Source organism: Falco biarmicus, chromosome 15 (genome assembly GCF_023638135.1).
Source record: "Falco biarmicus isolate bFalBia1 chromosome 15, bFalBia1.pri, whole genome shotgun sequence".
NCBI lineage: Eukaryota > Metazoa > Chordata > Aves > Falconiformes > Falconidae > Falco > Falco biarmicus.
In genome coordinates this window covers 23,092,646-23,120,021 of record NC_079302.1, presented here as the reverse complement: position 1 = coordinate 23,120,021, position 27,376 = coordinate 23,092,646, and the positions used below count along the sequence as shown (strand labels likewise).

The 27,376-nt window shown below is 54.4% G+C and overlaps 1 protein-coding gene across 1 annotated transcript in view; it reads left to right on the top strand.

Moving 5' to 3' along the window:
- The window catches only part of LOC130159066 (hydrocephalus-inducing protein-like), a 47,072-nt gene that overhangs the window by 9,058 nt on the left and 10,638 nt on the right, over nucleotides 1–27,376 (top strand). The window contains exons 6-18 of the mRNA XM_056360243.1: nucleotides 5,785–6,023; nucleotides 8,384–8,639; nucleotides 9,740–9,883; nucleotides 11,640–11,783; nucleotides 12,613–12,926; nucleotides 18,699–18,891; nucleotides 20,833–20,937; nucleotides 21,594–21,803; nucleotides 22,676–22,813; nucleotides 24,476–24,653; nucleotides 25,177–25,307; nucleotides 26,038–26,171; nucleotides 27,174–27,310. Coding sequence (XP_056216218.1) covers nucleotides 5,785–6,023; nucleotides 8,384–8,639; nucleotides 9,740–9,883; nucleotides 11,640–11,783; nucleotides 12,613–12,926; nucleotides 18,699–18,891; nucleotides 20,833–20,937; nucleotides 21,594–21,803; nucleotides 22,676–22,813; nucleotides 24,476–24,653; nucleotides 25,177–25,307; nucleotides 26,038–26,171; nucleotides 27,174–27,310 — 2,323 coding nt within the window. The remainder of the gene's footprint in view (nucleotides 1–5,784; nucleotides 6,024–8,383; nucleotides 8,640–9,739; nucleotides 9,884–11,639; nucleotides 11,784–12,612; nucleotides 12,927–18,698; nucleotides 18,892–20,832; nucleotides 20,938–21,593; nucleotides 21,804–22,675; nucleotides 22,814–24,475; nucleotides 24,654–25,176; nucleotides 25,308–26,037; nucleotides 26,172–27,173; nucleotides 27,311–27,376) is intronic.

Here is a 27,376-nt window from a genome sequence, read left to right as displayed (position 1 = left end):
TTCTGTTCTCAGTTGCAGGGAGCAGCAGGGAGCATCTCTGCCACCAGAAGAAAATAAATAAAAACGTGCCAAATCTGTGTGTTGAGATGGGGCTTTTTGGGTGGGAAGAGGGTTGTAGGGACTGCATACCTGCGTCCTCGGTTGGCTTATCCCTGCTTGCCAGGTGTCTGCAGATCTGCGACCCTTGGGACCAGTGTGTCGTCCTGTGCTCACCCAGTGAATCCTGTGTCTGTCGGGTGTGCTTTTCCCTGTCAGATTGCTTTCCCAGCTGCCAGGCAGCCCAGCCTGCTAGGGAATCCTCTGGATCCAGCGAGGGGGGGATTTGTGTCTTTCTTGGGTAAAAAAAGACTGGAGCAATGGGTCAACATGAAGGAGCTGTTGCAGCTTAGCTGGGGGCTGATGTAACCTGCTGACAAAAGTGGCTGTTTCTCCTCCTTGCTCCGCTGTCATCTTCTTTTCCTGCCTGCCAAAGTGTCTGATATTTGCCATATTGACAAGTGCCAAAAGCTTGTTATGGATTGATGGAAGTGTTTGCTCTCCCTGCAGAAAGGAAAAAGCATCGTTCTTAGATAATTTCCTACTTGTTCTTTGTCATGCTGTCTTCTCGGGGATCTTTTGTGTGGCTGCTAAGGTTGACATCTCTTGGCATCACAGAAGGCAGCTGCGTATCGCGTCTCTGTGATCAGGAAAGAAAAGACAGGCCTAGGGTGTAATTTTTCTTAATCAGTGGCAGCTTTCTTCTGCCTGCATAACCCCCGTGCTGGGTCTGTTATGTGCTACCGCAGGGTGGCAAATGGTTTCCCAGTGCCTTGTAACGAGGAGGAGACAGAAAACCTTCCTTGGGGTTTCCTCTACTCATGACAGTCGTAATGCGGGGTCCTGTCTCCTTCAGCCTGAGCTCCCTGATCCAGAGCCCTGTGCTCCAGGTGAAGCTCGCTGCTGCCTGGTTTCCAGCAGTGCTTGTACAGCCAGCTGGGTTGTCTTCAGGAGGGTGCCTGGTGGCTCAGTGCAGATCCCGTTCGGCGTTCCCAGGGATGCGCTGCTGCCACATTCAACTGGAGCTGACCTTGCAGAATAGACCAAGTTTTGTTTGTTTGGTGTGTTGTTTTTTTTAAAAAAAAGCTGTACCTGGTTATCTTGTCACTGGGATTCGCTGTGGATAACTCCACGGATTTTTCAGGCAGCATATAAAGGCTCTTGGTCAGGTGCGGTGTAAGCAAGGGCAGAACACGCAGTTCCCATACTCTGCTCCCCTGTAGCGCAGGATTTGTTTCATTTACTAATTTCATTGCTTATTCCCTCAAGCTTTTGATGACATTGCTTTTATTAATGAAATGGCCATATAGAAAGATTGCAAAACATGGAGATAAACTTCCAAACAGTGCCGATGCTGCTTTAGTGACTCTGTTCCTGGGTCTGGCTGACGGGCGATTCTGTTGCTCTCTGAGCAAACCGTGCAGGTTGTGGGCAGTGAAGGCTTTGAAGAGCACATCAGCATTGTCTGCAGTTCTCCCCAGCTGCTCTGGCTGAAGTCAGAGCAGACTTCAATTAGCAAGAGGGTGGTTTTCAAATCTACTGTAAATTACTCCCTCCCCCCCCCCCCCCCCCCCCCCGCCCCAAAGCAGCTGAATAATTAGCCAGCCTGTCAGTGTTTGCTCATAGTGAGACAGAGGCAGACAGTGCTGTGCCCTTCTCATGGTATCTGCAGTGCTATTTAGAAATTAGGGTTAAATTAACTTTCCAGGGTACGGGCAGCACTAGCCCTGCATATGTGGCCTCTTCCAAGGTGAGCAGAAGTTTTGAAGATGGATAGGCTTAACTCTTTCCTGAGCTGTCCCACCAGAGCGTCATGGTGCTCCAAAAGCTCACCTTTAGAATTAAACCCTTGGTTTGGCTTTAAAGGCTGTGTTTTGCTTATACAGCAGTACCAGTTTGTGCATTTCCACCCAGTTTGGTTTTGCCAGAGCTGGAGGGAGCCCTTTGTTGTAGCTGACAGTGCCTGGAAACACACAGCATCAGTTGTGAACAGGGCTCGTGGCCAGGAGCGTCCAGTCTCATGCTGGTGAGGGGGTTGTACCAAAAGCTGAGGAAGGTAGAAGGCTGTGTCCCTCCCAGTGTCACTCAGGCTTAGGTCCAGGGCACGTGGGCCTTAAAAAGGGGAGCAAAGGTTTGGAGGAGACCTTGGAAAAGGTGCCTGAAACCTGGCCTCAGGGAAGAGTTTGGATTTTATGGCATTCGGTATCTTCTATGGGTTCATGGTCTTTCAAAATTGCTGTGTTTCAGTAATGGAAGAAATTGTTATTCTGCTCATCTAGGAAAAGGGAACTTGTCGCGTTGTGCTGCACCCGCTGGCCAACAGGGTTCAAGAAGGGTAGAAGTCTTCAAGGCAGTTACGCTGCTACAGGCCTGAGTGACTCAGCTGAGCTGTCTTCCCAAGGGAAAAGCAGGAGGATTTTGGTTGTTCAATCCTGTGCTTGGCAGCAGCTGGCCAAGCCATGGCCGTGTCCTGGCTGGAGAGCCCCGATGTGCAGAGTGGTGGCACTGGTCTCCCCAGCCCAGCGGGGAGGGCAGATTGGGACCTGGAGGGCTGAGCAATGGCCAGGGGACACAAATGGAGACAAGCTTCGTTGGCTCACTCAGCAGCTGCTGTTAGCTGAAGCAAGTGTGACAAATTGGGCTCCGTTGTTGGTGGCAGTGAGTGCCACACTTTAATTCTTTTCTTTTCTTTTCTTTTTTTTTTTTTTTCCACTGGCTTTAGAGGCTCTGCCTGGATTTCACAAAACATCTCCTTGCTGGTGCTCTGGGGCAGAGGCTCAACCAAAGCGGTCCCCCTGCTTTTGCCGAGGAGATGCTGGTGCCGAGGTGCCAGGAGGAGGCTGGTGGCTGGTGGGAGCATCCGGCCAGCCTTGTGCTCTGATCCCCACCCTGTGGGCCTTAGGGTGCTTCTGGGCTCTTTCTGCCACTGGCAGTTTGTGCGGGTGAGGAGTCACTCTGCTATGAAGAGCACAGGCTCCCACCCCTTAGGACAGCTAAAGCCCCTGGGACAAGGCTCCGTGCGCAGCTGATGTGGTGGGGGGTTATTTCCCCTTCGTGCGTGACCCCTGCCGGGGGCGGTGGACCCGCCTGACGAGGTGTGAGTGCTCTCTTGCCAGAGCTATGGCTTGGTAAAGTACAGCTGCATTTTTCATGTTGAGTTCTGCTGCTTCTCTCACTTGTGCAAGGCTGGAATGACCAGATGGCTTCAATTAACGGGCTCAAAGTAACTTGCAGAGGGCAGCGTGGTGGCTCCTCAGCCATCCCTTGGGGCAGCCATCCAGCCGTCCATCTCTGATGCGCGCTGATGCCCGCTAGAAGCGAACGTTGGCAGCTCTTATTGCCAATGAAATCTGTCCCAGGAGAAGCTAACGATCTCAGCGCTGAGCTTCTCGAAGCGGTTGATGCCAGCCCTTGCCTGGCGCTCGGACTCTGGCGTCCAGTGGTGCAGGCTCCTGCAGGGACAGAAATAGCCGCTGTCTTTGTCTGCCCAGCACGTGCAGCTATTGCATCGTGTCCTGGAGCATTCAAGCCTAAGCAAGGAGTAGGGATGTTATCAGAAGTTAGATTTTGGCCTTCAGAGCAGGGGGATGGATGATTTTAGCGTGTTCCCAAGGGATTTCTTGTCTCTGGGACACAACCTGGACCGGTGTAGGCAGAGGCTGACCTAAAAACCTGAGCGGAGCTGGTCCGGCAGAGCCTTTTGGTCCTGGCAGGTCTCCTGTTCAGCGGTGCACTGTGCTGCCCCTGGGACCCACACCAGATGCTAACGGAAAGGATGAGGATGCGATGCAAATCGTGCTCCTCCGGAGTGGGCTGTTGGCCTGGCAGGGCACGGTGGGTCTGCGCTGGGTCACCCTGGGACACTGCGAGTCTGGCTCCATCGAGACAGCCTGTCATTGTTCCTCAGTAATAGTTCCTTGGGTACAATTTACTGCCGGCTTGTTGCCAAGCTGTGATAAATGAGCTTTGTCAGATAGCAGACTTGCAGATTCACCTCTGGAGCAGAGCTATCGGGTCTCCTTTTCAAGCAAGCTACTCTGTGTCAGCGTGAATCGGAGGAAAAGTTGTACATTAACGTCAGTGAAAACCTAACGCCCACTGGCTCGGTGTGAATGAGCTGGCTGGGTAGCCCTTGGCTGGCGGCAGCGCAGCCGATGCCTCCGAGGCCAGCGACCAGCTGCAGGGACCACAGGGGAGGGTTGGTGGGAATCCTCCGTGGTCAGTGAGGCCCCAGTGTTTACCCCATGCCAGCCACCTGCCTCCATCCCAGTCTCATCTTGCTTTTTTAAAAAATTTTTTCAAGACTCTTTTTTTTGAAGCCCTAGAGGACAAATTAAATGGAGCTGAGTGTATAAATGTTGCCAGTGCCTGGAATCGTTTTGATGCCTTTGGCACACTCCGTTATGGGATGCAGGCATGCAGCCCTGACCTGCTCTACGTGGAGGGCACAGCCAGCCTAAGGAGTTAGCGTAGCGGGAGCACCTACGCTTGCTGCTGGGACCCTGAATGCTCAGCAAGTTACCGCTTCCCTGGCCTCCAGCTAGCCTTCACCTTGTCAGCAGAGGTCATTTTGGGGTGTTATTTTAAATGTTTCTGTGACTTCGAAGTGCTGCTTGGTTTTCTGCTGCTCTTCTCCCTTGGGCTGGCTGGTGTCCTGTTAGAGCTCAGAGCTGCCAGCCCGCCGGATGGAAACTCGAGCTAACTTCACCTGGATCGAGCACTTGCTTTTATTGTGTCAGGCCTCTGAGCACACCGTTGTTTCCTTTTTTTTTTTTTTTTTAATTTAAATAGAAAAGTTACCCTCTTCTCGACAATACTGTAGAGTTTTGGATGAGTGGTGCCTGTCATCCTAAACACAGCACTGAACTGTGATGCATGTAGCACTGATGCTGTGATGGACACTTGAAAGCCACGTGTCTGCATCCCAGTGCATTTCCTGCTGGCCCGGGAGCACTGCGTGCATTTCTCTTCTGCGAGCTTGCACCTTGTGAATGTGGCTTTAGGTGGGCTGGAGGGGTCCAGCACCTCTGTTGCCCCATCCGTAGAGGGAGGCCCGTGAGGACCCAGAGGAAAAGAGTGCTTGGGAAGCCCAGGCCATGCCCACAGGGCACATGTCTTGAGGTTTTCTTTCTGCTTCTTGTTTCGCTGCCCTGCTATAAACACTTAGGGCTGATTTTGCCAAAGCAGAGGGCCTTGGGGCACCTCACTGCAGGTGATGGTCCATGGGAACAGAGGGCTGCAGCCCTTCAGGGGCTGTTGAGAAGCCTGACTCTTGGGAAAGAAGACTTTGGGGTTTTATCAGCCGCTTTTGCAAAGTTGTTCTTCGGGGTCTCAGCAGTAACCCCCAGCCGTGTGGCTGCTGCGGGGGGACTGGAGCAGTCCTGGCTTCCTCTGGCCTGGAGCCTTTATGGCAGAGCCGGCCACCGTTGTCGGGAAGCCAGGAGATATCAAGTGGCTTCCCTGGGTGTGCCCTCCAAGAGGGAGGCTGGAGGGACAGTAGCATTCTCCTGAGGGTGAGCATCCCTTGGGTCAGACAAAGCTGGGTTAACAAAGTGAGTCTGTTAAGGGAGGGTAAAATAGAGGTTGTATGAGCTCCTGCACGGGTGCTGTTTCAGCACTGTAGCTCAGAGTTGGGGAAATGAAGCCTTTATGGTTTTTACCCTCATGTCTTTAATCCTTTTTCTGCATCCCGCAGGAGACCAGGGTCCATGGTTTCCATCCTAAGTTACTGTTTGGCTCATCTTACAGGCTGGCAAACGCTCGCGCTGGAGGATTGAACCCAGTAAAGGAGTGATCCCCCCCGAGAGCGAGGTGTCTGTGGCCATCATAGCAAACTTGGACGATACAGAGAGATTTGAGGATGAGGTGAAGGTGTCCATAGAGAACAGCCACACCTACGTCATCCCCGTCCAGGCTGTCGGCACGGGCACAACGGTTGTCACCGACAAACCCATTGCTCCGGAGCTCAACTTGGGCCTCTGCTTCAGGTAGGGATCTCTCGGCTCCTGCTTCCCACGTGGGCTCGGCAAGGAGTTTTGCTGTAGTCCTTCAGGCTAGTTGTTCTTCAGTGCTCGAGGTCCTGGCTCTGCTTCACCGAAGCCACAGGAACTCCTTTAGGAGTGTTTTATGGCCGTTTGAAAGTTGTTAGATACCCTCAGAAGCCACCAAAGTGGAAACCAGTTGCTAGATTGTCCCTGACTTGTCTTTAGTTGGAATGTATTTATTTCCTTTATCAAAGAACGAGCTGGAGGAAAACAGCAGGTCCCAGAAGCCTCCTGCTGGAAAATGCTACATTACAAGTATAAACATATTTCTGTTTGCAATAACGTTGCTTACCTTTCCAGTCACTATGGATTATTCTCTCGCAAGAGCGGAAAACCTTCGTGGTAGCTTGTTAGCAACTCCTCGACTGAATTAATGGTGCTGGTTTATTTCCCTTGTGCCTGGGAGTCCTGCAGGAGCTGCCGAGTTTCTTTGCCCTGTGTCATCCATCAGTCTGCTCGTCTTCCCCAGTTCCCCTGCTGGGCCACTCTTTATTAGAGGCGCTTGCTCTTCCCTCGTTTCCCCTGCCCGCTTTCCTTGCGGTCTGCCAGCACTGCGGCGGCAGCCCGAGGCAGAAGCGAGCGAGGCTGCCTGCAGGAGCAGCTCTGAGAGGGAGAGGAGGAGAGGTTGGCTGAGGTTGGGTGGGATAAATTGCATGTGCTACCTGAAAGAGCTTAGCTCGGACGGGGGGATTCGTGGATCCTAGTGCGTGTGTCTGAAACTGCCTACATTCTTATAAATGGGAGAAAAAATAAGCCTTTTCAAAGCGCTGTTGCTGTCAGAGTCCTCTTGGGACGAGAATAATATTCTTCTCCAAGTGCCTGTTCCTTTTGCTGACTGCAAAGAGGCTCCACAGTGCTCAGATACCTAAATTTTGGGCTAGAAAGAGCAGGTTGATGCTGCCTTAAGCATTTAGGCAAGATTAGTGGGGGTGGGGTGGGGTGTTGGTGTGTGTTAAATATGTACCCACAAGCCCCCCAGGTAAGCAGGGACATTACAGGGAGATTGGCACTTGGCCAGCGTGCCCTGTGCTCTGTGCAGCCACAGATGGGCTGCACTGCGGAGGGGAGAGCGTGGGTGGGATTGCTGTCGTCGTCCTCTGCCCCCCTTCGTGTCTTTGCCCGCAAGCTAGTTGGGAGCCGCCGTTGGCAGCGGGTGCAGAGCTGCCACCAGGTGAGCTGGGGGGACCCAGGTGACATCCCAGATGAGGTGGGCTTTCCCAGAGCCACAAATCAGGCACCTACCCAGAGCTTCCCCTAGCCTTCATCTGCCGCTGTCCACAACAGAAAACCGGTTCATACTAAGCCTTGTACACATCATTTGTAAAGTGTGTTTCAAAGACTCGTTTGTTCTAATCTGTCACTTCTGTGTTGGTGTTTAGCTGCTTGTGGCAGACGTGCATTTTGCCAGCCACGTGTTCTGTACCTTTCAAAAACCCCATAATTGTTGTAGGAACAATTCATTTCCTGGTGGTGCTCAGATTTATAGAGGGTAGAATAATTATTCCACACTGGCCTGCAGTTAGTGTTTCTTTACATAACGGAACCAATTTCCATTGAATATTCGTTTTGGTTTGTATCTAGCTGTAGTGATCAATCTCTTGTTGTCACTCCATTCCCTCAGCAGGTAGACCTGGTCTTGCTGCTGTGTTTGTCTTGGGGGAAGCTTATGCTGATCCTGCGTTCTCACAGTGCATTTACCTTCCGAAGACACAAAACCAGCTGCCCTGTTCAGCTGATGCGTTGGGGACAGGGAGAGTTGGATGCTCCCTAAGAGGTGGGGGGATGAGGGGGGTTAAGATGGGCCCTGGCGATGGGATAACTGGTGCCCAGATCTCCAGATGAGTCTCTGCACCCTGCCAGCTCCCCAGTAGCATCTTCAGAGGAAGCCACCTGAGGCAGCAGCTCCCCAGGGGCAGGTGAAATGGCAGCAGAGCTGTTCGTCCACCCACCTGCAGCCAGGGCAGACCAGCTTCGTGCCTGGTGCAGGGAGACCTGCAGGACGCACCTTGGGAAAACCCTCTGAGTGCTGAGCACCAAAGGGTGATGCTCTGCTCGCGAGTACCTGAGGTGATGGATCTTTGCGAAGCTTTTCCTTGCTGTACACAAACTGACCAGCTGCTGGATGCTGAACTTAGGGCCAGCCGAGGTCTGGCTTTGGCTGAAGCTTCAAGCTAGGTCAGCCTTTTCAGAGGTGGTTTTATTGCTGAGCGTGCGGTCAGATAACGCCATCGGGGTGCTGAAACTGGGTGACCGCTGGGAAATAGCAGCTCCCATAATGTTTTCCATCTCTGCTTCTCTTCTAGCTTTGATCGCTGCTGTTACCGTTTCAAGATGACAAACAGAGGACGACGCACCCACCAGCTGTGTTGGTCAACAGAAGGCTTCCCCACGTTCAGCCAGCGTGACCGTCTCCGTGCCATCAGTAACACCAAGGGCACAGATTCCTCCCAGAGCCCCAAACCTGCCTGCCCTGTGTTTAAGCTTCGACCGCTGAGGACAGAGCTGATGCCAGGCAAGACTGTGGAGATGGTGCTGGAAGGCTCCTCCAGCATTCCCCAGGTGAGGTGCCCCACGAGGGCTGCGCCCTCCCCACCAGGTCACCTCCGCTGGGGCTTCTTCCGACCCCTTGACATTTGCCTTGGGAAGAGGAGCAAGCGCTTTCCAGAAACTGTTTTAATGCCACAAGTTACCATGGCAGCACCAGCTGCTTTCCTTGCTGGCTGCCATCAGTGTTTCCAATGCCACCATAAACCCAGCTCGCTGGTACCAAAATGCTGGCTGAAGGGAATGTTGCTGCTTCAGAAGCAGAGGGCAGGTTACAGGGTGTCGTGTGCTGAGGCAGAAAGGAAGGGCGGAGAAAATAAGTTACGCTTAGGCTAGGAGCAGAGGCTGTAAATAAATGAAAACATGTGAGGTCATAGATCTGGTGAAAAGAGTGAATTAAAAAAACCCAAGCACCAAACCTGTGAAGAGAGGGAGAGTCTGAGAGCAGCATCATTTTTCCTCTGTAGACAAACACGGGCAGAGGCTTGTCTAGCACCGAGTCCTGGAGGAGAAAAACAGTGCATGCCAGCCCTGATGGTCAGAGTGACGTTCATCCACGTGGGAAAGTGTTCCCAGGGACCGTTATAATTGACAGCTTGACTTGTCGGTATTTCCATACCAGCTCACCCCAGACTCTCAGCCAGCCTTGGTGTCCCAAGGGCAGCCGGCTCTCGCAGCACCCTTGGGTGGCAGCTCAGCAGGGTCACGGGGTGTTCTCCCCCCCGGGCCCTTCTTTCCAGGCCAGGGGAAATCCAACTCTGCAGAGGAGCTGCCAGCTAACCCTGGTGTACATTCCTTGGCTCTGGGACCACTGGGCCCAGGTGTTTAAGCAAATGTGGAATGAATCTTCATGAAGCTCCTGCTGTTCCTAATGATCTGAAAGGTGCTTGCAAGGGTTGCCTCAGTGGCAGCTTGCAGAAGGCTTGATCGCTCGCCTAGCTGAGTGCCCTCATAAATAGGATGCAGCATAACAAGAGGAGGGGGCTATTGAGGAGGGCAGTGACTGTAAGTTGCTGGCAGGAGTAGGGTCCGTGGTTGGGTGGCTAGCAACTGCAGCGTGTTTTGTGGATGCCCTGCCAGCACCTGCTTGGGTGACGCGTGACTCTTGCACGCAGGTGGTGAAGGAGCGGCTGCTGTGTCACGCCGTGGTGGGGAGCAAGGCGGGGAAGGCACAGATAATGCAGATGGATGTCACGTGTGAGTTTGTTGATCCCGTTCTGCAAGTGTCTACCAGAGAAATCACATTCCGGGTGGAGAAGGTAAGTCTCAGGATTGCATCCTGGCATTGAAGAGCGTGGCTGATGGCCGAAAGCCTGCAGGGTGTGTGTGCCTGTTAAACACAGGGGGGAGACGGGGATTGTTAAACCGCTTCCCCAAGTCCACGGGGCTTCGGCTATCGATTTGAGCCAGAGCAAGCTTTGGCCGTTACCACGAGATGGTTCTACCACAGAGATGGTGATTTCGCTGCCCTGGGGTCGGGGACAGTCACAGCTCTGCCCTTCTCGAGGTGGAGGCAGGATGGAGCTGCTGCGCCAAGGGCACAGGTGAGGCAGTGGGACCCGCGAGCGCAGCGTGGCCGTTGCACAGCTGCCTTGTGCGCTGGGGCTGCTGGGGGAGAGCCGATCGCTGCAGCTGAGCGATGCTAAACCCCTCCTCACCCTTCCTGAGGCACTTTGTGAAGTAAGTGAGGATGCTCTTAGCGATGAGATGGTTTTCGGACTTCAGCGAAGTAAAGCTGAGATTGCAGCTGCTGCGCTGAGGGGGGATCGTAGCCACTTGTAGAGAGACACGTGTTTGTGTACTCAAGATGAAGGGAGGTTTTTGAGGCTCCTCCAAGGCATGGGGATGTCTGAACACTGATCCTGTAGGGAAGCTGAGAAAAACGGAGCTTCCTGCCAATTCCTCAGGCTGGTGAAGGAAAACTGTCATCTTTTGTCTCTCCCTGCCTTCCCTGCTCTTGGCATGGATGCTAGCTCTTTGCGTTTCCCTCAGCCTCACCTCCTTCAAAGGACCTGCAGTCATCCCTCAGCTGCAGTGATGACAACACCGATGCAAAACAGGAGCCCTTTAGTCTCTGGGTCCTGACTCCTCCATCATCTTTCCCTCTCCCACGCGGTGTCTGAAACAGAGAAGATGGTTCATTATTTAGTTTCTGTATTTTCAGGCCTCTCCTCTGGTTCCCAGGCTTCCAGAGAAGCACAAAGTCCTGTGAGTGGGCAGTTCACACTTAATGAGAAGCTTTTCAGCTGTTCCTGATGTCTGCCTGTGTTCTGCTTGATACCCCGTGCTCTGGTTTATCGAGTGCTATGATGCTGCAGCTGTTGGATATCGATACATCCAGAACTAGTTTCCCAACTGCTGCCTAGTTGATGTGAACCCTGCAGGAAGGCCAGAGCGATGCATGAACAGGAAGAAATAGCTTAGGCTGAGCTTAACTGTGAGGCTACAGACACTTTGTCACTGGAGCAGGGACAGCAGGACGCATGTTGCAACCAGACCGTTGAGATTTCTAGCTGGCTGTTTGTGCGTGTAAATGTTCCAAGCTCACCTTAGGCTACTGCAGGCTCTCTGCTCCAGGCCAAATCCTGCTTGCTTTTCTCTTCTGACTAGCATCCCTGCTTTTATGAGGCTCCTGGAGCCACTAAGGCTGTACGAAATTACTGGGGGTGAAAATCGTCTTGTGCCATTCTGCCCAAGAGAGGGTAAACTGGAGACAAGCGCTCTGGGTTCACTTTCTGCTTTTGACCTTGGTCAAGCAGCTGCCTCCTCTCAAGGTGCTGTTCCCTCATCTGTATGTGAGACTGTTTCCCTGCCCCCTGGGGGATGCTGTGGTTTCTAAACATGAAAAGCACCTGACGTTCTGAAAGAAAAACCTTGTAGAAGGGTAGAAACTAATACAGACAGTGAATAAGAGATGTGTGCAATTTTGGGGTTGGAAACTTTGAAATGCGTCAGAAGGGAAGGGAGGTGCATGGCCACTTCAGGTTGTTTTTTTCTTGTCTCTTCTTTCTGTAGCTACCCAGTGACGTCCTCAGCCTACAGCACAAGCCTCTTACTTTAAGAAACATGTCCTCCCTGCCGCTGAGCATCGTCCTGGCCTTAGATCAACCCTTCCGAGTCTGTGATGCGGCCCGGCAGCCCCTCCCTGCAGATGTCCGGGTGAGCAGGACCTTCCGGCAGTGGGCTTTGAGGAGGAGGGATGTGGCAGTGCATTCCTGTTGGGAGGTCCTCTGGCAGGGCAGTGTCTTCTGTAGAGTCAGCAGTAGCCTGGCCCCAACTCAATCAGATTTGAAGCGAGCTTCTGGAAGAAACAAAAATACCTGAGTTGGGAAGATACTTCGTGGCTCAAAGCCATGAGGAGAAGGGAGCAGGCACCTAGGGCTGGGCAAGCCATGGAGTAAAGGTATCTCCTGGGACTTGCAGCAGCCGTCCTCAGCCAATCTCAAGAGCAGCTTGCTCTCTGTGAGGGCAGCTCTGCCTTCGGGAAGGCTGAGGATGCTCCTCCCACTGTCGCCTGGCACCTGCCCTGTCGGTGGTGGAAGGCGCTGGACATGGGCTCTGCTGGACACGCGCTGGTGGAGGTGCGGGCACCGTTCCTGTGCCGCGCCGGTGACTGGCCCCTGCGAGGCTGAGGCTGCCGTGCTGGTGCACTTGTGCTGTGAGGATAAAGGAGTTTCTCTGGAGTCAGGGCAGCAGCCCTGGCTTGCCGGAGTGCTGGTTCGGCTGTGTGTTTAGCCCAGAGCCTCTGTGGGTCCAGAATTCAGTAGGACAATATTTATTTCCCCCTGGTATCGATGCAAAGCGCAGAAACGTGAGCCTGCAATAGTCTGACGAGAAGGTGCTTGCAGTCAGGCACTCGCTGTAAAGAACGTGCAGGGTGGGCTGAGAAGCCCACGCTGAGGTCATGCTTTAAGACATTGACGTGTTCCATGCTATCCAGCCTTGGACTTCATTACGCTGGTGTTTGATCTTTTTAATCTCCTTGCAGCCGATGAAGCTGGAGGTAGGGGAGGAACTTCATTTCTTCATCAGATTTAACCCTGCTCACGAGGAGCATCTGAATAGCTGGGTGGCAGAGAAGGCTCTGAAGATACAGCTGCTCGAGCATCCTCGCGAGGAGCAGGTCACTGTTCGGGGAGAAGTCTTCTTCCCAAATCTCCAGTTCCAGACCATGGCCGTGGACTTTGGCTGCATCTTGAATGACACTGAGGTGGAGCATTACGTTGAGATGACCAACTGCAGCCCGCTTCTCGTCCGGTACCACTGGTCATTCCTGACGGGCGGCCACGCGAGCCAGCTGAGGTATGTGCACCGTTGCCCTCTCCTTGAAGCTCCTCTTCCTAGTGTCCTGTCTGCACCTGGCGAAGACCCAGGCTGTTTGCCTGGGATCTGGCAAACTGCCTTCAACTCTCCCTGGTGGGAATAACACCTGCCAGCCGTGGTCAGGCTAGATGCTCAGGGAACAGGTGATCTCTGCCGGTTGGACGCTGCAGGGGAGACCATGTTCTCCAGCCGAGCTGGGGCTGTACGACACTACTAACGGTTTTTGCTTAGCCCATACCCTGGAGTCCTGCTGTGCCTCTGGAGCTACAAAGCCACGCTTAGGCACGTGGACGGTAACGTCACCGGTTTTCCATCCCTGCCGACCCTGTACGTTGTCATTTCATCCTAAGAGCCTACATAGGCGCTGCCACCAGAAGGACCTGCTGCTGTCCCGGTCCCTTGCTGCTGCTTTGCTGTAGCCCCCGTACTGGTTCCCCGGGAAGGAAAGCTGCTGTGGAGAGCTGTGCTCGCAGACCCTGGTGGCCTGAGGCAAACGGCACCCTGGAGAAGGGAGTTTTTGTCTGTTAGCTGTTTTGTGAATGCGATGTGCAGTTGATTCAGCATTTTTCACCAAAACGGCAGGTTCTGCTGGGGCTGTAGGTCCAGCTGCAGGTGTCGGTGGGAGCGCTTGTCTGAGCATCCCTGGGAGGCAGGGCATCCAGCCCTGGTCAGTGGTTTCCAAGCCCAAGAGCACTCTTGCAGTGGTGCTGCAGCACACCTATAAACACATTTCTAGCAGTTCCTCCCGCTGTGGCCTCTCTGTGTAGTACAGAAGACTAGTCTGGGCGGTTTTAATGACAGTAGCAACTGGTTTTTCCATAATGCCCTGGGAAACCAAGCAAAGTTAACCACTGCGTATTGAAGTGCTGCTATTGCAAATAACAGAGATCATAAATAAACAGTTTTGTTTAGGGAGTTGGAATTTGGCTTAGAGGAGACTGGGCGCTGGCATTAGCTATGGCGGTGAGGAGGGCTTGGGGGAGAAGCTGTGGACACTGGGGTAGCCTGTTCACAGCGGGCTCTTACCAGTCTGGTGTGGCCCTTCATGCGTGGCGCCTTCAAGAATGGACCCTAAAATGCAGGGGAAAGTCTGCAAAAGCAGGTGCAAAGGAAGTGGACAGGGAAAGAGTAACAGGGCTGTAAGCTTTGCTCGGAAGCCCCTGTCATCTCCTGGTAAATTAGATTAGGGTTTAATTACAAGCTAAGGGAAAAATCCAGCGTTGATGATAGAACAATGCATATATTTTATGATAACAGAGAAACAAGCACATTGGAGCGAAGCCTGTGTGGAATTAATTTCCTCTGGGGCCACTTATTGGCCAGTTGCCTGTTTGTATCTACTCTTTTTTTTTTTTTTTTGAACCAATTTAGGGTTTTGGAAATGTGACTGCTGAATCAGTTTTCAGCTTTTAATTCCCCCATCTCCACTTAAATTGGCTTTGCTGGACCTGAGCCTGCAGGTTCTTCCGGCAGATGCTGAGTCACCCAGCTCTGAGTTGGTAGCAGTTGAGAGTCTTTAGCATCTGGCAGGATAGCAGCCCCTGCTCCAGAGGGTTTGGCATAGCCCCTTTGCTGGCTCGTTAGTGCTGTGGACATTAGGACAGCTCCCTTTTCTGCTCTGCATGTTAATTAAGCAGTAATGTGCTCGCTCTGGGTCCCTCGGCAGACACCATGTGATTCTCCATGTCAGGGCTGGAAATGAAGATGGTCTCCAGGCTGTTAACACCTCAAATTGCTCATTAAGAGCCCAGCAGAAGGGCAGCATGTCAGATATTATTTCTGGTCTACATTAAGCACTGTTGCTATTCTAAATTATCAGATCAAACTAACTCGGTCTGACATCGAGGGAATCAAAGATCAGGTCTCATGAAGGTGAGATCGATAGAATTGAAGCGTCCACACATCTAACCTTGCTGGAGCTGATCGCCAGAGACTCCCAGCATCAATCAGACACACACATTTATTTTGGCCAGGAGAGAAAAATGTTGTTTCTCTGCCTGGACAAGACTATTTGTGTTTAAAGTGGGTTTGGTTTTTTTTCTTCTAATTGTTCAACCCATTTTTTCCTCCTTACTCTTTAGTCACTGCTGCTACTTTGAGCAATCATATCAGCAACACAGTCCAGTCACTGCTGTGCGGTTAGTCATTTCCAGGGCGCGCACAGTGACAGTTGGAGGTGTCGGATCTCACTGCAGTGATGTTGCTTCTATGTCTCTGCGCTGCCTGGTCTGAATGTCAACGGGTGGTTCAGTAAATGCACAAATCTTAGCTCAGCAGAGGAATTTATCCTAGCAAAGAAATAGTCATCAGGGCATTGGGGCAAAATGCAGTTTCGTCTTTGCTCTTGGCGAGGGCAGACCATCACCACCACCTTCCCCAGCTGCTGGCCAGGTGGCCCAGCTCAAGCCCCGTGTTCCCACAGGGTGCACTGGGCAGGTTTTGGGTTTACTTCTGTATCACATTGTTTTCAGTTGCAAACACCCTTGAGCTGTCTTGCTTGTTCCAAAGTCCCTTTTTTAATCAGTGTCTGTTGGCCTGCAGGACAAATCGAAGTGCATCGTCAGGGTCCATAAGCCTGTTTAGATGCCTCAGGGGCGCGTGGTCTCTGGTGCTTTGCCCTGTGACAGAGCTCGGGCTTTGTTGGGGGGCTTGTTTTCCCCCGGTACTTCTGCTGTGCCTAAGGGATGCACCAGCGTGTGGTCCCTGGGGGCCTGGGCAAGGATGCCGGGCGTGTGGGTGCCACGCACCAGGGCAGCAGCCTCAGTGCTGTTAAAACTCCTGCATTTAATGCAAAGGGGTGGTGGCTCCTGGCACGTGTCCTTGGTGCTGGCAGGACCTGCAGGGACCTCGGGCCTTCCGATCACCGTTCTGGGGTGTCTGTCCTGCTGGTGGTGGCTCTCGCACAGCCTGAGCTGGCAAGGTCATGTCATCCTGCCTGAATCTTCACACGTGGTTTGCAGAAGCGGTGTGATTTCTAGCTCCTCTATTTTGGGAGGTGGGTGTGGGAAGTGGTGTGAAGCTGTATCCTTAGCAGGCTCAGAAACCAAGAGATAGGCTGATGTCTCAGCAGTTCGGATGGTGGGTGGCACAAGGCTGTCCTGGCCCTAGCAGGAAGGACTCTTCTCTCCCTGCTGTCAGTGTGCCTGTGCTGCCATTGAATCCCTCCTGTTAATACCTGGATCCATTTTGTCTCATCTGACGGGTGGCCAGGTTGGGTGAGATGGACGCAGGGGGGTTAACACCTTGCTGTCAGCCCCTCCAGCCCCAGGCTGACCTGCTTATGTCAGGCGGCTCCTCATCTCCGCTCCAGCGTGCTGGTGGAGGCACTTCCGCAGCCCTCTGGCCCCTCTGCTTTGGGGCTGGTCCCTTCTGCAGGTGGAGGAGCCGCGCTCTGCTCCTTGCCTTCATCCCTGCATTCACAGCCTTGCCCTGAAAGTGCTGGAGGCTGCCCAGAAGGTCCCGATTCTGAGAAAGGGTTACCTCAAGCCTGGGCTGATGCTGAACATCTCATCATCTTGCCCTTCTTTCCCAGGACCAACCCCCTTTCCTTCAGTGCCAGGAAGATGTCGTGTCCTAGGGGTCAGCTTTCCGTTGACACCTCGGGTTCCTCACTCCCTTCCTTTTCATGTGATGCTCATTGTTGTTCATTTTGACTTTCCCCCACTGAAAAGAGCCCCTGGCTGTGCTTCGCGCTTCTCCGCAGCAGGACTTGCTAATCGCGTCATCTCCCAGCACTGGGTCCCAGAGGGCTTCTACTTTAGAGTGAAAAATACTGTTGTTGTCTAGGCACCACGGTCCGGTGAAGTTGCCTCAAACCATTCTGTAGAACTAGGGGTACCTTAATAAATGATTATGGATTTTCCATCTCGGGAGTTTCGCTCTCCTTGGGAGCTGTTACTAAGCCGCAGTATTTATCACAAGCCACTCTAAGAGCTGCGGTTTCATTTCCTCACCATGTGCATCGCAGCGAGTGGTTCTGGGACAGCTGCCGTGTTGACGGCCGGACCCAGGCGCCCAACGGGTGCGTGGGCTGGTGCGTGGCTGGAGGGTGTTGAGGTGCTCCTCTTGGTGGCCCAACACTGCGGGCATCTCCCCTGCCGCCAGGGAAGAGTAGCGTGCAGCTGCAGGCTGCCCAAAAGCACCGCTGTCCCAGCTGAGCTGGATTTATCTCATCCTTACGGAGCTGCCCAAGTCAGCGGCCGCTGGAGGTGTCGGGCAGTTTGGTCGCCCATCAGGGCCCCCCAACATGCACCCGGGTGCCTGGGCTGAGAGGAGCAGAGGTTGCGTGGGTGGGACCGTAGGTGGGCGATGCGCTGCAGGGCAGAGCGAGCGCCTTCATTCCCTCCAGCCCTGGTTTGTTCTTCCCCACGGACGGTGCCGAGCTGTTGCTCGGGGTCCCCGTGGCGTCCCAGCAGCAGGCGGAGGGAGGGCTGTCAGGGGCTCACCTGGGCCAAGCCGTGTTCTTGCATGTCGCTGTAGGGAGGGCAAGTCAGGCGGGATCTCTTGCGGGTTATGAAGAGCAGAGCCTGTAATCCAGAAATGAAAACCAGCCTTGGATACTAAAGACAAATCTTTGTTTGGAGCCCATGGTTCAAGGCACTGAATTCCCAGCTGTAAAAAATGTGCCGTGTTTGACTGTGGGGGGAACGCTTACGAATAGGCACAGTGGCAGGTAGGCATGGCCCGAGCACGTCCCTCCACGTGGCGTTGGAAATCCAAGCAGAGCTACTGTGAGCACCTACTGCAATTTCATACAGGGACCATAGTCGGAGTCACTTGGAAATTCTGAAAATGTTAACCCGTGCACTTTTTACTGGCTGCTGTCGCTCAAAGGATAAACTCGGCTCTGTTTGCAAAACGAGCGGTTGAACTGCTTTGCTGAACCATTTGCCAAATTTGTCCTCCAACAGTTCGTGTTTAGAAACTGCTGGGGAGGTAATGATGGCATCAGGACGTGCCACACCGGTTATAAGCTCGTTTCAGCAGAGCTGCAGCCTTTGTGGCGCGAGGTGCGGTTCGAGCTGCTGTTTTGCAGCCAGGGAGTACCTGCGGCACGACAGGGAGCTGAATCTCGGTGTTGCGATTGGAATAGATTGATTAAAAATGACCCAAAGTACTAATCGCGGCTGCTTTGGTGCTCATCGGGGATCAATGGGCTGTTTAATTGTGAGTCTCTGCCTGGAGCCGCTTGGCATGTCTTCCCGTGTTCCTTGCGTGTGCGAAGGTGTCCCGTGCTGGGCTCGTGCCGGCTCTGTCGGGGTTCAGGCACAGCAGGCGGCGGGCTCCGTCCCTGCTCCTGCCATTGCCGCTGCTGGTCCTGACCCGCAGCTGTGCGTAACCGCCCAGGGGAGAATTCAGGGTAAATACCTAGAAGAGCTGAAAACCTCCTTGCGGCACTGGGTCTGTGCTGGCGCATCGCCATCCAGATCTGCCCCTTTGTGTCTCAGTCCCACCTTTTTGTGCAGTTTGTCCTTTTGTCTCCCTGCAAGGTGTGGTGTTCACCTCTGACATCTGCAGTTCCTCATTGCAAGCAGTTGCCAGCTGCCTGCCCCACTGCTGGACCAGCATCATCCCTGGGCAGCCCCCAGCGTTGACCTGCTCCACCCTGGTTCTGGAGCTGCCAGGTCGGATCCATTCCTGGGCTGGCGGCACCAGCGCCCACCCAGGGGCCACGTCCTGCCAAGGAACTGCTTGTCCAGGTCTTCCTCCCTCCTACTGCAGCTTCATGATTGAAGTTACGGTTTCTTCCAGGTTCAGCCCTCCAGTACCTAAACTGTTCATCAAACCCCAGCCACCGAAGGAGGAGGGAGCCTGCTCGGAGCACTCGGCATCTGCAGAGAGCAGTGTCAGTGATGGATGTGTAGAGGAGCCAGCTGAAGCCCTGGGAGCAGTGGGGGATCCTGCCCAAGAGCCAGCAGATGCAGAGGACTCCCTGGAAGCAAAGGTAGATTTTCTTGTACACTCACTGTTTTGTGTTGCCTCCCCCAGCTTGCCACCAAAAAGCCGTGCTGGTGCCAGCATCCTTTTTTTGCTGCCCTGCTGCCATGTGCCCTGAGAGTGGGCTGGGCAGCAGGGCCAGCAGCTGGACACGGGGCTTGTGGGGACGGACAAGCAGGGTAGTGTTGTTTGGAGAAGCCCATTCAGGTCCTCCTGACCTATGGTGAGGTTGGGGTTTTTTGGTTGGGTTGTTTTTGCACTGTGAAAGGGAGGGGTTTTACCTGCACCGTGATGTGGAGGCTTCCAGTTCCCTTCCTCTGTCAAGCCCTGCCCAGTACTGGTCTCCATGTACCACCTTCTCAGCCCCAGCTAGAGGCACCCATTGTCACGTCTCTGCCTTCGCCCGAGCCCCGGTATTGCAGCGATGGCCACAGAGCTGCCTTTTTATAAATGGAGACTTGACAAAGTTGCTGTCTTTTCCTCTTAGTATGGGAAACAGCCTTTGGTCTGCTGACCTTCCTGGTGAGCCTCGGTGCTTTGGAGCTTGGCCTCAGTGCTAGTGGGAGCTGATGGTGCCTTCTGCGTCGCGTGGGACAGAGGCTGCTCCTGGGGCAATAAAAAAGGATATAGGAGAGCACAGGAGGTTCTGGAAGTGCCAGAGTTGGTGTTAAGTTCAAGGAGGGGGGTCGCACCTGCTGACATCTAAATATCAGTTGTTTTAATGTTGTAGCTCTGCACGTGTTTTCTGAATCAGGAAAAAGGATACCTGGTAGGCATAAAGAATCGCGCGGCTGAATGTTTTCAGATAGAAGCATGAAATCATTTTTGTGCCCTGCTTTGTTGCCATGTATGCACAGATAAAGCAGGGAAATTCAAGGGGATATGACTAGGTAGGATCCAAAATCGCTTCAAAGGATACATCTGAGTTGCAGCGTTGTCTTCTGCTTGTGTCACTGTATCATGGCAATGTCCATGTAGCCTTTCTGGGGAGGTGGGAGACCATAAGTGTGGGAAGGATGTGGGTTAGCGTCTTTGGGCATATGCCCTTGGCAAAGCTTTGCAGGCTGGAAGATGTGGAGACAGCAGAAAGAGCACTGAGACGTGAGAAGGCTCAGCCCTCCCCAGTGCTTTATCTCCTTGGGGAGATGTAGCCTCTGGTTAGGCCTGAGGATGTGCTGTACATACCCTGCCCATGTCAGAGCCCCAGCGCAAAGCCCTCCTTCATGTTACCGAAGCAGCAGGTATTCTTAAACTTCAAGAGCAATCACAAAGCCCTTGCTTATAAATAGGGGTCAGAAGCCCAGGGATGAGGTTCCATTTAAAGGATGGCACCTCTGAGGTTAAACACCAGCCCTCAGCTGCTGCAAGGCAGAAAAACTTCTCAGCTGCCTTTTTCAGGATGGTGTTATTCAAGAGAAATGGCGATCCTCAGCCCTCCGGCACTGACAAGCGCACAAGGGGAAAGCTAAGCACCACCTGAAATGGGACAGCTGTGCCAAGGACTTCTGAAGTCCTTATTTCCCATTTTTGACACTTCTCGCTTGCAGCTGCATTCCTATTGTTGTCATGGAGAACCTGAGCTGTCCAGGGGTGGGGTGTTTGGTGCGTTTCTTGGGCAGGAGTGAGCAAAGCTGGGGTGGCATGAGGGTGCAACGTGCCCTCGAGGTCCCTGCCAGGATGGGGTGCTGGGCACACCCCGCTTCCTCATGCAAGCCGGTGGGTCCGAGCCCGCCTGCCGGTGTGACACGGGCTCCACCTGCACCTCGTGTCTCATCCACACGGGTCTTGGACCCACACTCGGCTAATGGCACAGGCGTCCCCGTACTTGGTGTGTGCCTGTGTCCCATCTTAGCTGCTCTTGGCTCGATGAGGCGGTGGAGCCTGCAGCACAGTGATCCCCCTCAGCCCAGCCAGCTGCCTCCTGTAGCCCATGGTGCTTGTTTTCCAGCTGCTGCCGTCCGCTGCTGTGGAGCTGGAAAGTCGGAGGCCGGTGAGGAGCCAGGAAAGGATGCGGTTTGTGGAGGTGGAGCCCCTCCCCTCGGGACCGGAGGAGGTAAGTGGGCATCTGTCTCACTTCCCCGTTCCCAGCGTGGCAAGCAGTTACGTAGCCCCCGCTGCCACTGGTGGCCCTCGGTGCTGCTCACGGAGTGGCCTCGCATCCCTCCCAGCACGTTGTGCAGCACTGCTGAAGCAACCGGCCATGTAGGGCTGACCGAGGGTCCTGCCTGTGCAGCGCCTGTGGAGGGTGTTGTTCGTCTTGTTACTCATCAGGTGCTCGGTAGGAAATTTTTGCAGTAGCTTTTGCGAGAGCAGTGTGCGGGTCGGAGAGAGAGTGAAAAGTATCAGGAGTCAGACAAGCTGGGCTGGAGTCCACCCCCAGCTCCAAGGGCTCTCATCTTCAAGTCTCGTGTTTTTCTGAAGGCAGTAAAAAGTGTTTCTAAAGGCAAGTTCTGCAGCTGAGAGAATGTCTTGCTGCCAGGAGACATCCCAAATTAATTTAGTGTATTAATACATGAATTAGTATGGGAGAAGATTTTTCCCAGGGTCTCTCCCACCGGTAAGTGGAATGGATGCAGAACGAGATTAGGGTGATCTCGCCTGTGATGAAGAGGCCCCTCCAGCCACATCTGTACTTTGCTCCAAGCTACGGCTGCTCTTCTGCATCCATTTCCACGCTCAACATCTCGATCTCTCCTCCCCTGCCTCCAGGTTTTTGATGTCCTGCCACTGTACGGCGTGCTGCCGCCGGGCAAGAGCCAGTGCGTCACATTCACCTTCGTTGGCCGCACAAACATTGCTGCCCGTGTCACGGCGCTGTGCAGTGTGGAGGGAGGCCCGACCTACGAGATTGCGCTGAGTGGGGAGGCTTCGCTCATCAACTACTTCCTTGACATGACGGAGATCGACTGCGGGCTGCAGGTACCGCACGCTTCTCTTGGCAGAGGTCCTTGTCTTGGAACTGTCGCCGGCGCGTTGCTGCCCACCGAGGTCTAGGGCGCTCTTCCCTTCCCAGCTACTCTGTTGGCTCTGTCGCTTGGAAGTACTGCCTTTGGGTGATACGTTCTGCATCAGAGTTGTTTTTTAATGGCCATCTCTACCCCCCAATAGTTGGGATTTCCTCCTCTTCAAGGTAACGAGCGCTGCCTCCCGGGACAGGCAGGGACCCCGTGGTGATCTCCAAAGGGACATGTCCCCAGGACCCTCATCCGCCCATCTGTTCCTAAAGCCTGAGGTCCAAGGAGATGCTTTCTTTTAATGCTCTTGATTAATCAACAAAATAAACCGGGGAGGAAGTTAACTTGGGCTTCCAGTCACTGCAGCTGGAGAGAATGTCCCAGAACAATCAGCACTTCTTTTCAGTTAAAATCCCCACAGACCCTTCCAGCTGTTGGCCCTGTTTGGCTGTTGCCCTGTCTGTCTCTACTTTTGCTTCTGTTTTGCTTGCAAATACTTGTATGCAGGTGCCTCTTATTCTGAAATGCCTCGATGCCTCCTCTTTTGTTTCAGCTGGCTGTTAGGTGACACCTTAAAGAGCATGGGGCTTGTATCCCCTGGTTTATTTATTACTGCACCTCTATGTGCTGCCGTCAATAGTGTTCCTGCGTAGGGCTAAGGGGTACCCTGTGGCTGGGGGTTGCCCAGGTTAACCCAGGACACCGCAGTGCCTGTACCTCCTCTGCGCTCCCTGCTTCTGCGCTGTGTTCATGTGCTTTCAAGCCAGGGAAAAGGGAAGGAGACTCCCAGCAGCAGACCTGCGTCTGTAACTTCCCGCTCCTCTGTCTTCTCTCCAGCTGTTTAACAAAGTCAGGGAAGCGGAGGTCACCCTGCAGAACAGAGGGAAGATGGGATTCACCTACGTGGTGCTCGGCTCCAGCGCAGCCGCTGCGGACAGCCCTCCGCTCGGCGTGCCCCTGGCCGTGCCCAGCACGGTGAGTAGCACGAGTGATTCACCCTGGCCAGGCTGCCCAGGAGAGGGTTATAGGGAAAAAAGGTGCTGGGCCGGGTGGAAAAAAAGAAAAGGAAGACAGAGCCACAAAACCAGCATGGAGAGCCAGGGCTGTAAGCAACTGCTGCTGGGTGGCAGAGAAGGTCGAGCAAGCGCGGTCCTACTAGAGCCCCTTCATGGCCTTTGCTGGTGGGTGGCTCTGGCATCCTGCAGCAGCCGCCGGCGGGAGGCGCGAGGGCTTCGGTAGCTCTTTGGACCCCGAGTGCTGAGCTCTGTGGTTGTGCCGACACTGGAGCCAGATGGTGCAGGCTCTTGTGAGGGTCACCTTCCCCAGGTTGTGTGGTCAAGCAGGGTGTACTCCCTGTCCCTGCCTGTAAGAAACCCCACCTGCCCCCTGCCAGCACTAAGCAGGACTGAAATACTGTCTTGCCTGGGCATGAAGCTGCTCTGCCAGAAATTTTAGCAGCCCCTGTATTGGTCCCTCCTCCAGCTTTGCTGCTTTGCAGCAGTTTTGTGGGGCAGCGAGGGGGTCAGGGAGGATCGGGGCTGGAACAGCCAGGAGAGGAGTTTGCAGCATCCCGGCGCCCCAGCTTCTTAGTCCCGCGTGGATGTCTTTGAGCTGAAGCAGCGTTCCTATCTTTGTCCCTTTTTGCAAGGGGAAGAGGAAGCCAAATGGCTTTCACATTGTTTTCATGCCCGTCTCCTACAAGGGATGACACACTGATGCCCTCTTCCCGCAGGCTTCCGAAGACGCAGCTCTGCTTGGACCCGTGCAGCCAGCTGCTGCAGCAGCAGCGTGGGTGCTGGCAGCTTGGCAGGGCTCACCTTTGCTGCAGCTGCGCTGTGCGCTGGAGTACGGGCTCAGGGGACCAAGTGGCAGGAGCTGTCCCACTCAGCGGCTTCCCCTGCAGCGTGCAGGGGAGCGGGGAGCCGAGGGTCCAGCCCAGCGTGCAGAGGGCGAGCCAAAGGCGTCTGCGTCTGTGCCCGGTCACCCAGAGCCGTGCTGCTGTCTGCTTCCATTTGCTCTCGATCTGGCTGGCGTGAGCCCAGCCTGAGGCTTGAGAGCCTTTCTGGAAGCCCAGAGAGGAGATGTCCTTCCCAGCAACACCTTCTTCCCTAGAATTTGTCCTAGTCTGCTCCTGCATTTCCAGAGATGTATGTTTGCAGGTCGCTGTGAGTCTGGATGGGCTCACGCACCCCTGGTGTAACCACACAGGCAGATGTTTGGTTGGGATGATGAATGAGTCAGGGAACCACTGACGTGCAGTGTGAGGAGCTGCTGGCCCTGCTGAGGGCACGGGCCTTAGCTCGTCTTCCACAGCAGCTGGTAAAAGAGCTTTTCTTTATTCAGTCTGGCTCTTGCTAGCAGAGGGTAAGCGCTGTGAGCAGCAGAGCTGCGCTCCTGCTGAGCAAAGGGCGGTCTGTGCTGTGGGAATGCAGCCTTGCGAGCCCTCTGAAGGACGTACTGCACCCTGGTGTAGGAGACTCGAGCTTTTAGGATACGAGAAAGCCAGAAGGCCATGTTGTCTGACGTTTTCTTCCATAGGAGAAGTTGTTTTCTCTTCTCAGTGTGTCTGTCGCCTGAGCCGTCCCCCCACCAAACGCTCTTTGGTGCATTCCCTCTCTTGTCTCCCATGCCCTGCAGGGTTACATTGGACCTGGCAAGGAGCAAGTGCTCAAAGTCTGTTACCTGCCAGGAGTGCCTGGAGTCTTCTGCAGGGCTTTGCAGATTCAAGTGGGTCACCTGGAACCAGCAAGCGTCACCCTGAGAGGAGAAGGGACCCTTCCCAGGATCTGCTTGGACCTGCCCAGGAACATCAGCGGTGAGCGCTGCCTCTCTGCTCCGCAGGAAGGTCCCCTGACTTTTTCCCCATGTCATATGCCCACAGGGCAGCAGCTCACACCCACCTCCACTGAGCCTGGAGGTTTCAGGGCTGTCAGAGCAACACTCAGCCCTCGGGTTGCTTCCTGAGTCTCTAGTAGGTGAGCCCATGTGGGCTTTGCCCCAGGAACCACCCTGCAGAGCTTGCCAGCATATCTGTCGGAGGCCTGGGAAGGTGGCGGCTGGGCAGAAAAGCTTGGGGAAGCTGTAACGCGGGCTGGCAGGGATGTTGGCAGGGTTGGATTTGCCATGGCGTTGCAGGGGATGGGATGCTCCTCTGTAGGGGGGAAGGTGGGTGGTAGTGAACATCAGGATTCAGAGAGGAGCAGCAGCATCCACTTCCCATAGAATGCTCAGGGAGTTTGTTTCTGGGAGAGGCCAGCATCAGGGGAGTGGGGCTTCCCAGCTTAAGTGGGATTGGCACGGCGTCCACGCTTCTATTTGTGGATCTTTTCTTCCTCCAGGAAATGCAAAATATGAGAAGGTCCTCAAAGAGGCCAAAGAAAAGATGGCAAAGGACAGCCAGAGAGCTGAAGCAGTTGCTTTGGGGGAGGCTGCGGCTGTGGAGCCACCCAGGGACGACACGGACACCGCGGTGAGAAGCCCCATTTGGCATGTGCCACCCTGCCCCTGTGTCACTCGAGCCCTGGGCACCCCGCAGCAGGCTTCCTGGGGCCCTGCTGGCACTTGGGACCTCCCTGCCCGCACCTGGCCACGACCATGTGTCAGCTCAGCATTGCCCCAGGGGCTGCCCGCCTCTGGCTGTTGTCCCTCCAGCAGATGCACCAGCTCCCCGACTGCCTCAGGGAGAGCTCCTGAAGGCCGTGCTCAAGTGACTGAGTTCCTGGCACTTTGAAGGAGCTGCGGGTCGTGGCTGAGGGGTTTGTTGCTCACGACCCAGCTTACCAGCAGCAGCCTGACTGCGCCCTGGGGCTGTGCTGTCAGCGGTCATCTCCAAGAGGCATCAGCTTTCTCATCAGCTTTCTCGTGGTTCCCTTTCCAAGAGAGCTTCTGTCCAAGCTGCTCTGGCACTGGTTGGGGGCAGGCAAATACTCGGAGCTCTGGAAGGTTCCTGGCCTGTCTGTCTGTCTGTCTGGCCAGATCAGCTTTTGTGACAGTGACTGGGCAGGCGAAGGTGCTGGAGTTCGTTTCCCTTGAGATAAGGCCTTGACTAAGGGAGCAGGAGGTGTCACAGACGCTGAGCAGCGAGGCAGAGGGACTCCATCGCCCCTCTCGACAAGATCAGGGTGGGATCCTCTCTCAGAGACAAGCCTGTGCCTTGGGCAGGACCTTTGCTAACCAGCCGCTCTCTTTCCTTTCCTCAGTGGGACACGCAGCTGCAGCTGCAGATGGAGCAGTTGCTGATAGAGGAACATGCCCTGGAGCAGCAGAAAGCTCTCAGCTCCGGTCCCCCAGAGGAAGCGGCCTTTGACCAGCGTGCTCGTCGGAGGCTTCTCAAGTTAGTAGAGACTCCAGGTGCCCCGAGGGTGACACCCAGCAGTGCACCCCTGCTCCCAAGAGCTCCTGGTGTCTGCAGAGCTGGCAGTAGCTGGGCACTGCAGAAAGGGTCTGACCCTGGTAGCTCTGACGTGCTCCCTGTGAGCAGCCGAGTGTCCTCACTTCATAGTGCCACCCTGGGGTGCTCAGCTCCCCACAGATGCTGGGTTCTGCTCTTAGTGCTGAGGGGGTCCAGTGCAGACCATCCAGCCCTTCCAGACAGCACAGACACCGTCCCTGCTGACCAGCTCTGAAAGGGGCAACTCAAAGCTGGCATCTTTGTTCCAACTGACAGGCCACGCTAAGCAAAGCCAGCAGGGAATCGCACGGGCTGAGAAACCCTAAAGCAGGGGGTGTAGATGCTGGTGGGACCGTAGGGCTTGCCTGGGTGACTTGGTCCTTCCCTCTGCTCCTTCCTGATGAGGCAGGGGCATGGTAGGCTCCAGTTCAGGAAGAAAATGCTCTGCAAAACAGACCACTTATGCGCTTTCCCGAGTGGGATTGCTCTGGAGAAGGAGCTGCCCTTGAACACTGTAGGTGTCGATTCCTGCCTTTCCCGGGGCTGCTCTGGGGACAGACCTGGCTGCAGAGCAGGGAAGATTGCCTGTGCAGGCAAATCTCATTGCAAGGTCCGAAGTGATTTCAGGCTTGGGCTGTACACCAGGTTAGCAGTTCCACTGAGGCCAGTGGAGGTCTGGTGGACTTAGCCACAGTGGCTCTTTGTAGCCGAGGAGCTGCGACCAGTTAAACACAATTTTATGTTGAGGTCCCGTTGGTAGCTGATAAAACCTAGGACCTGCACCCTCCGTGACTTACCAAAGTGTTACTACCAGGTGGTCAGGCCTTGGCTTTCACAGGCTTGAGCTGGGTTTTTACAGCAGCAAATACCCACTTTATTTGTGTCTTCTGTCCACTTGGAAATGTAGCCGGGCTGTGGTTTAAGGAATGTCTCTATTCCTTTCAGAGTTCAGCTGCCTGAGTACATCCTGGACTTTGGCTGTGTCATTCCTGGTACCGTCCGCACGCACCTCGTGAAGATCACCAACCCCGGGCGGTTGCCTGTGTCCTTCCTCGCCGATAGACGTGTCTTGTGTGGCACAGGTAACCAGTGCTGGAGGGACTTCCCGTGGGCTTGACAGATGAGCTTAAGCCACTGGGTGTGTGTGG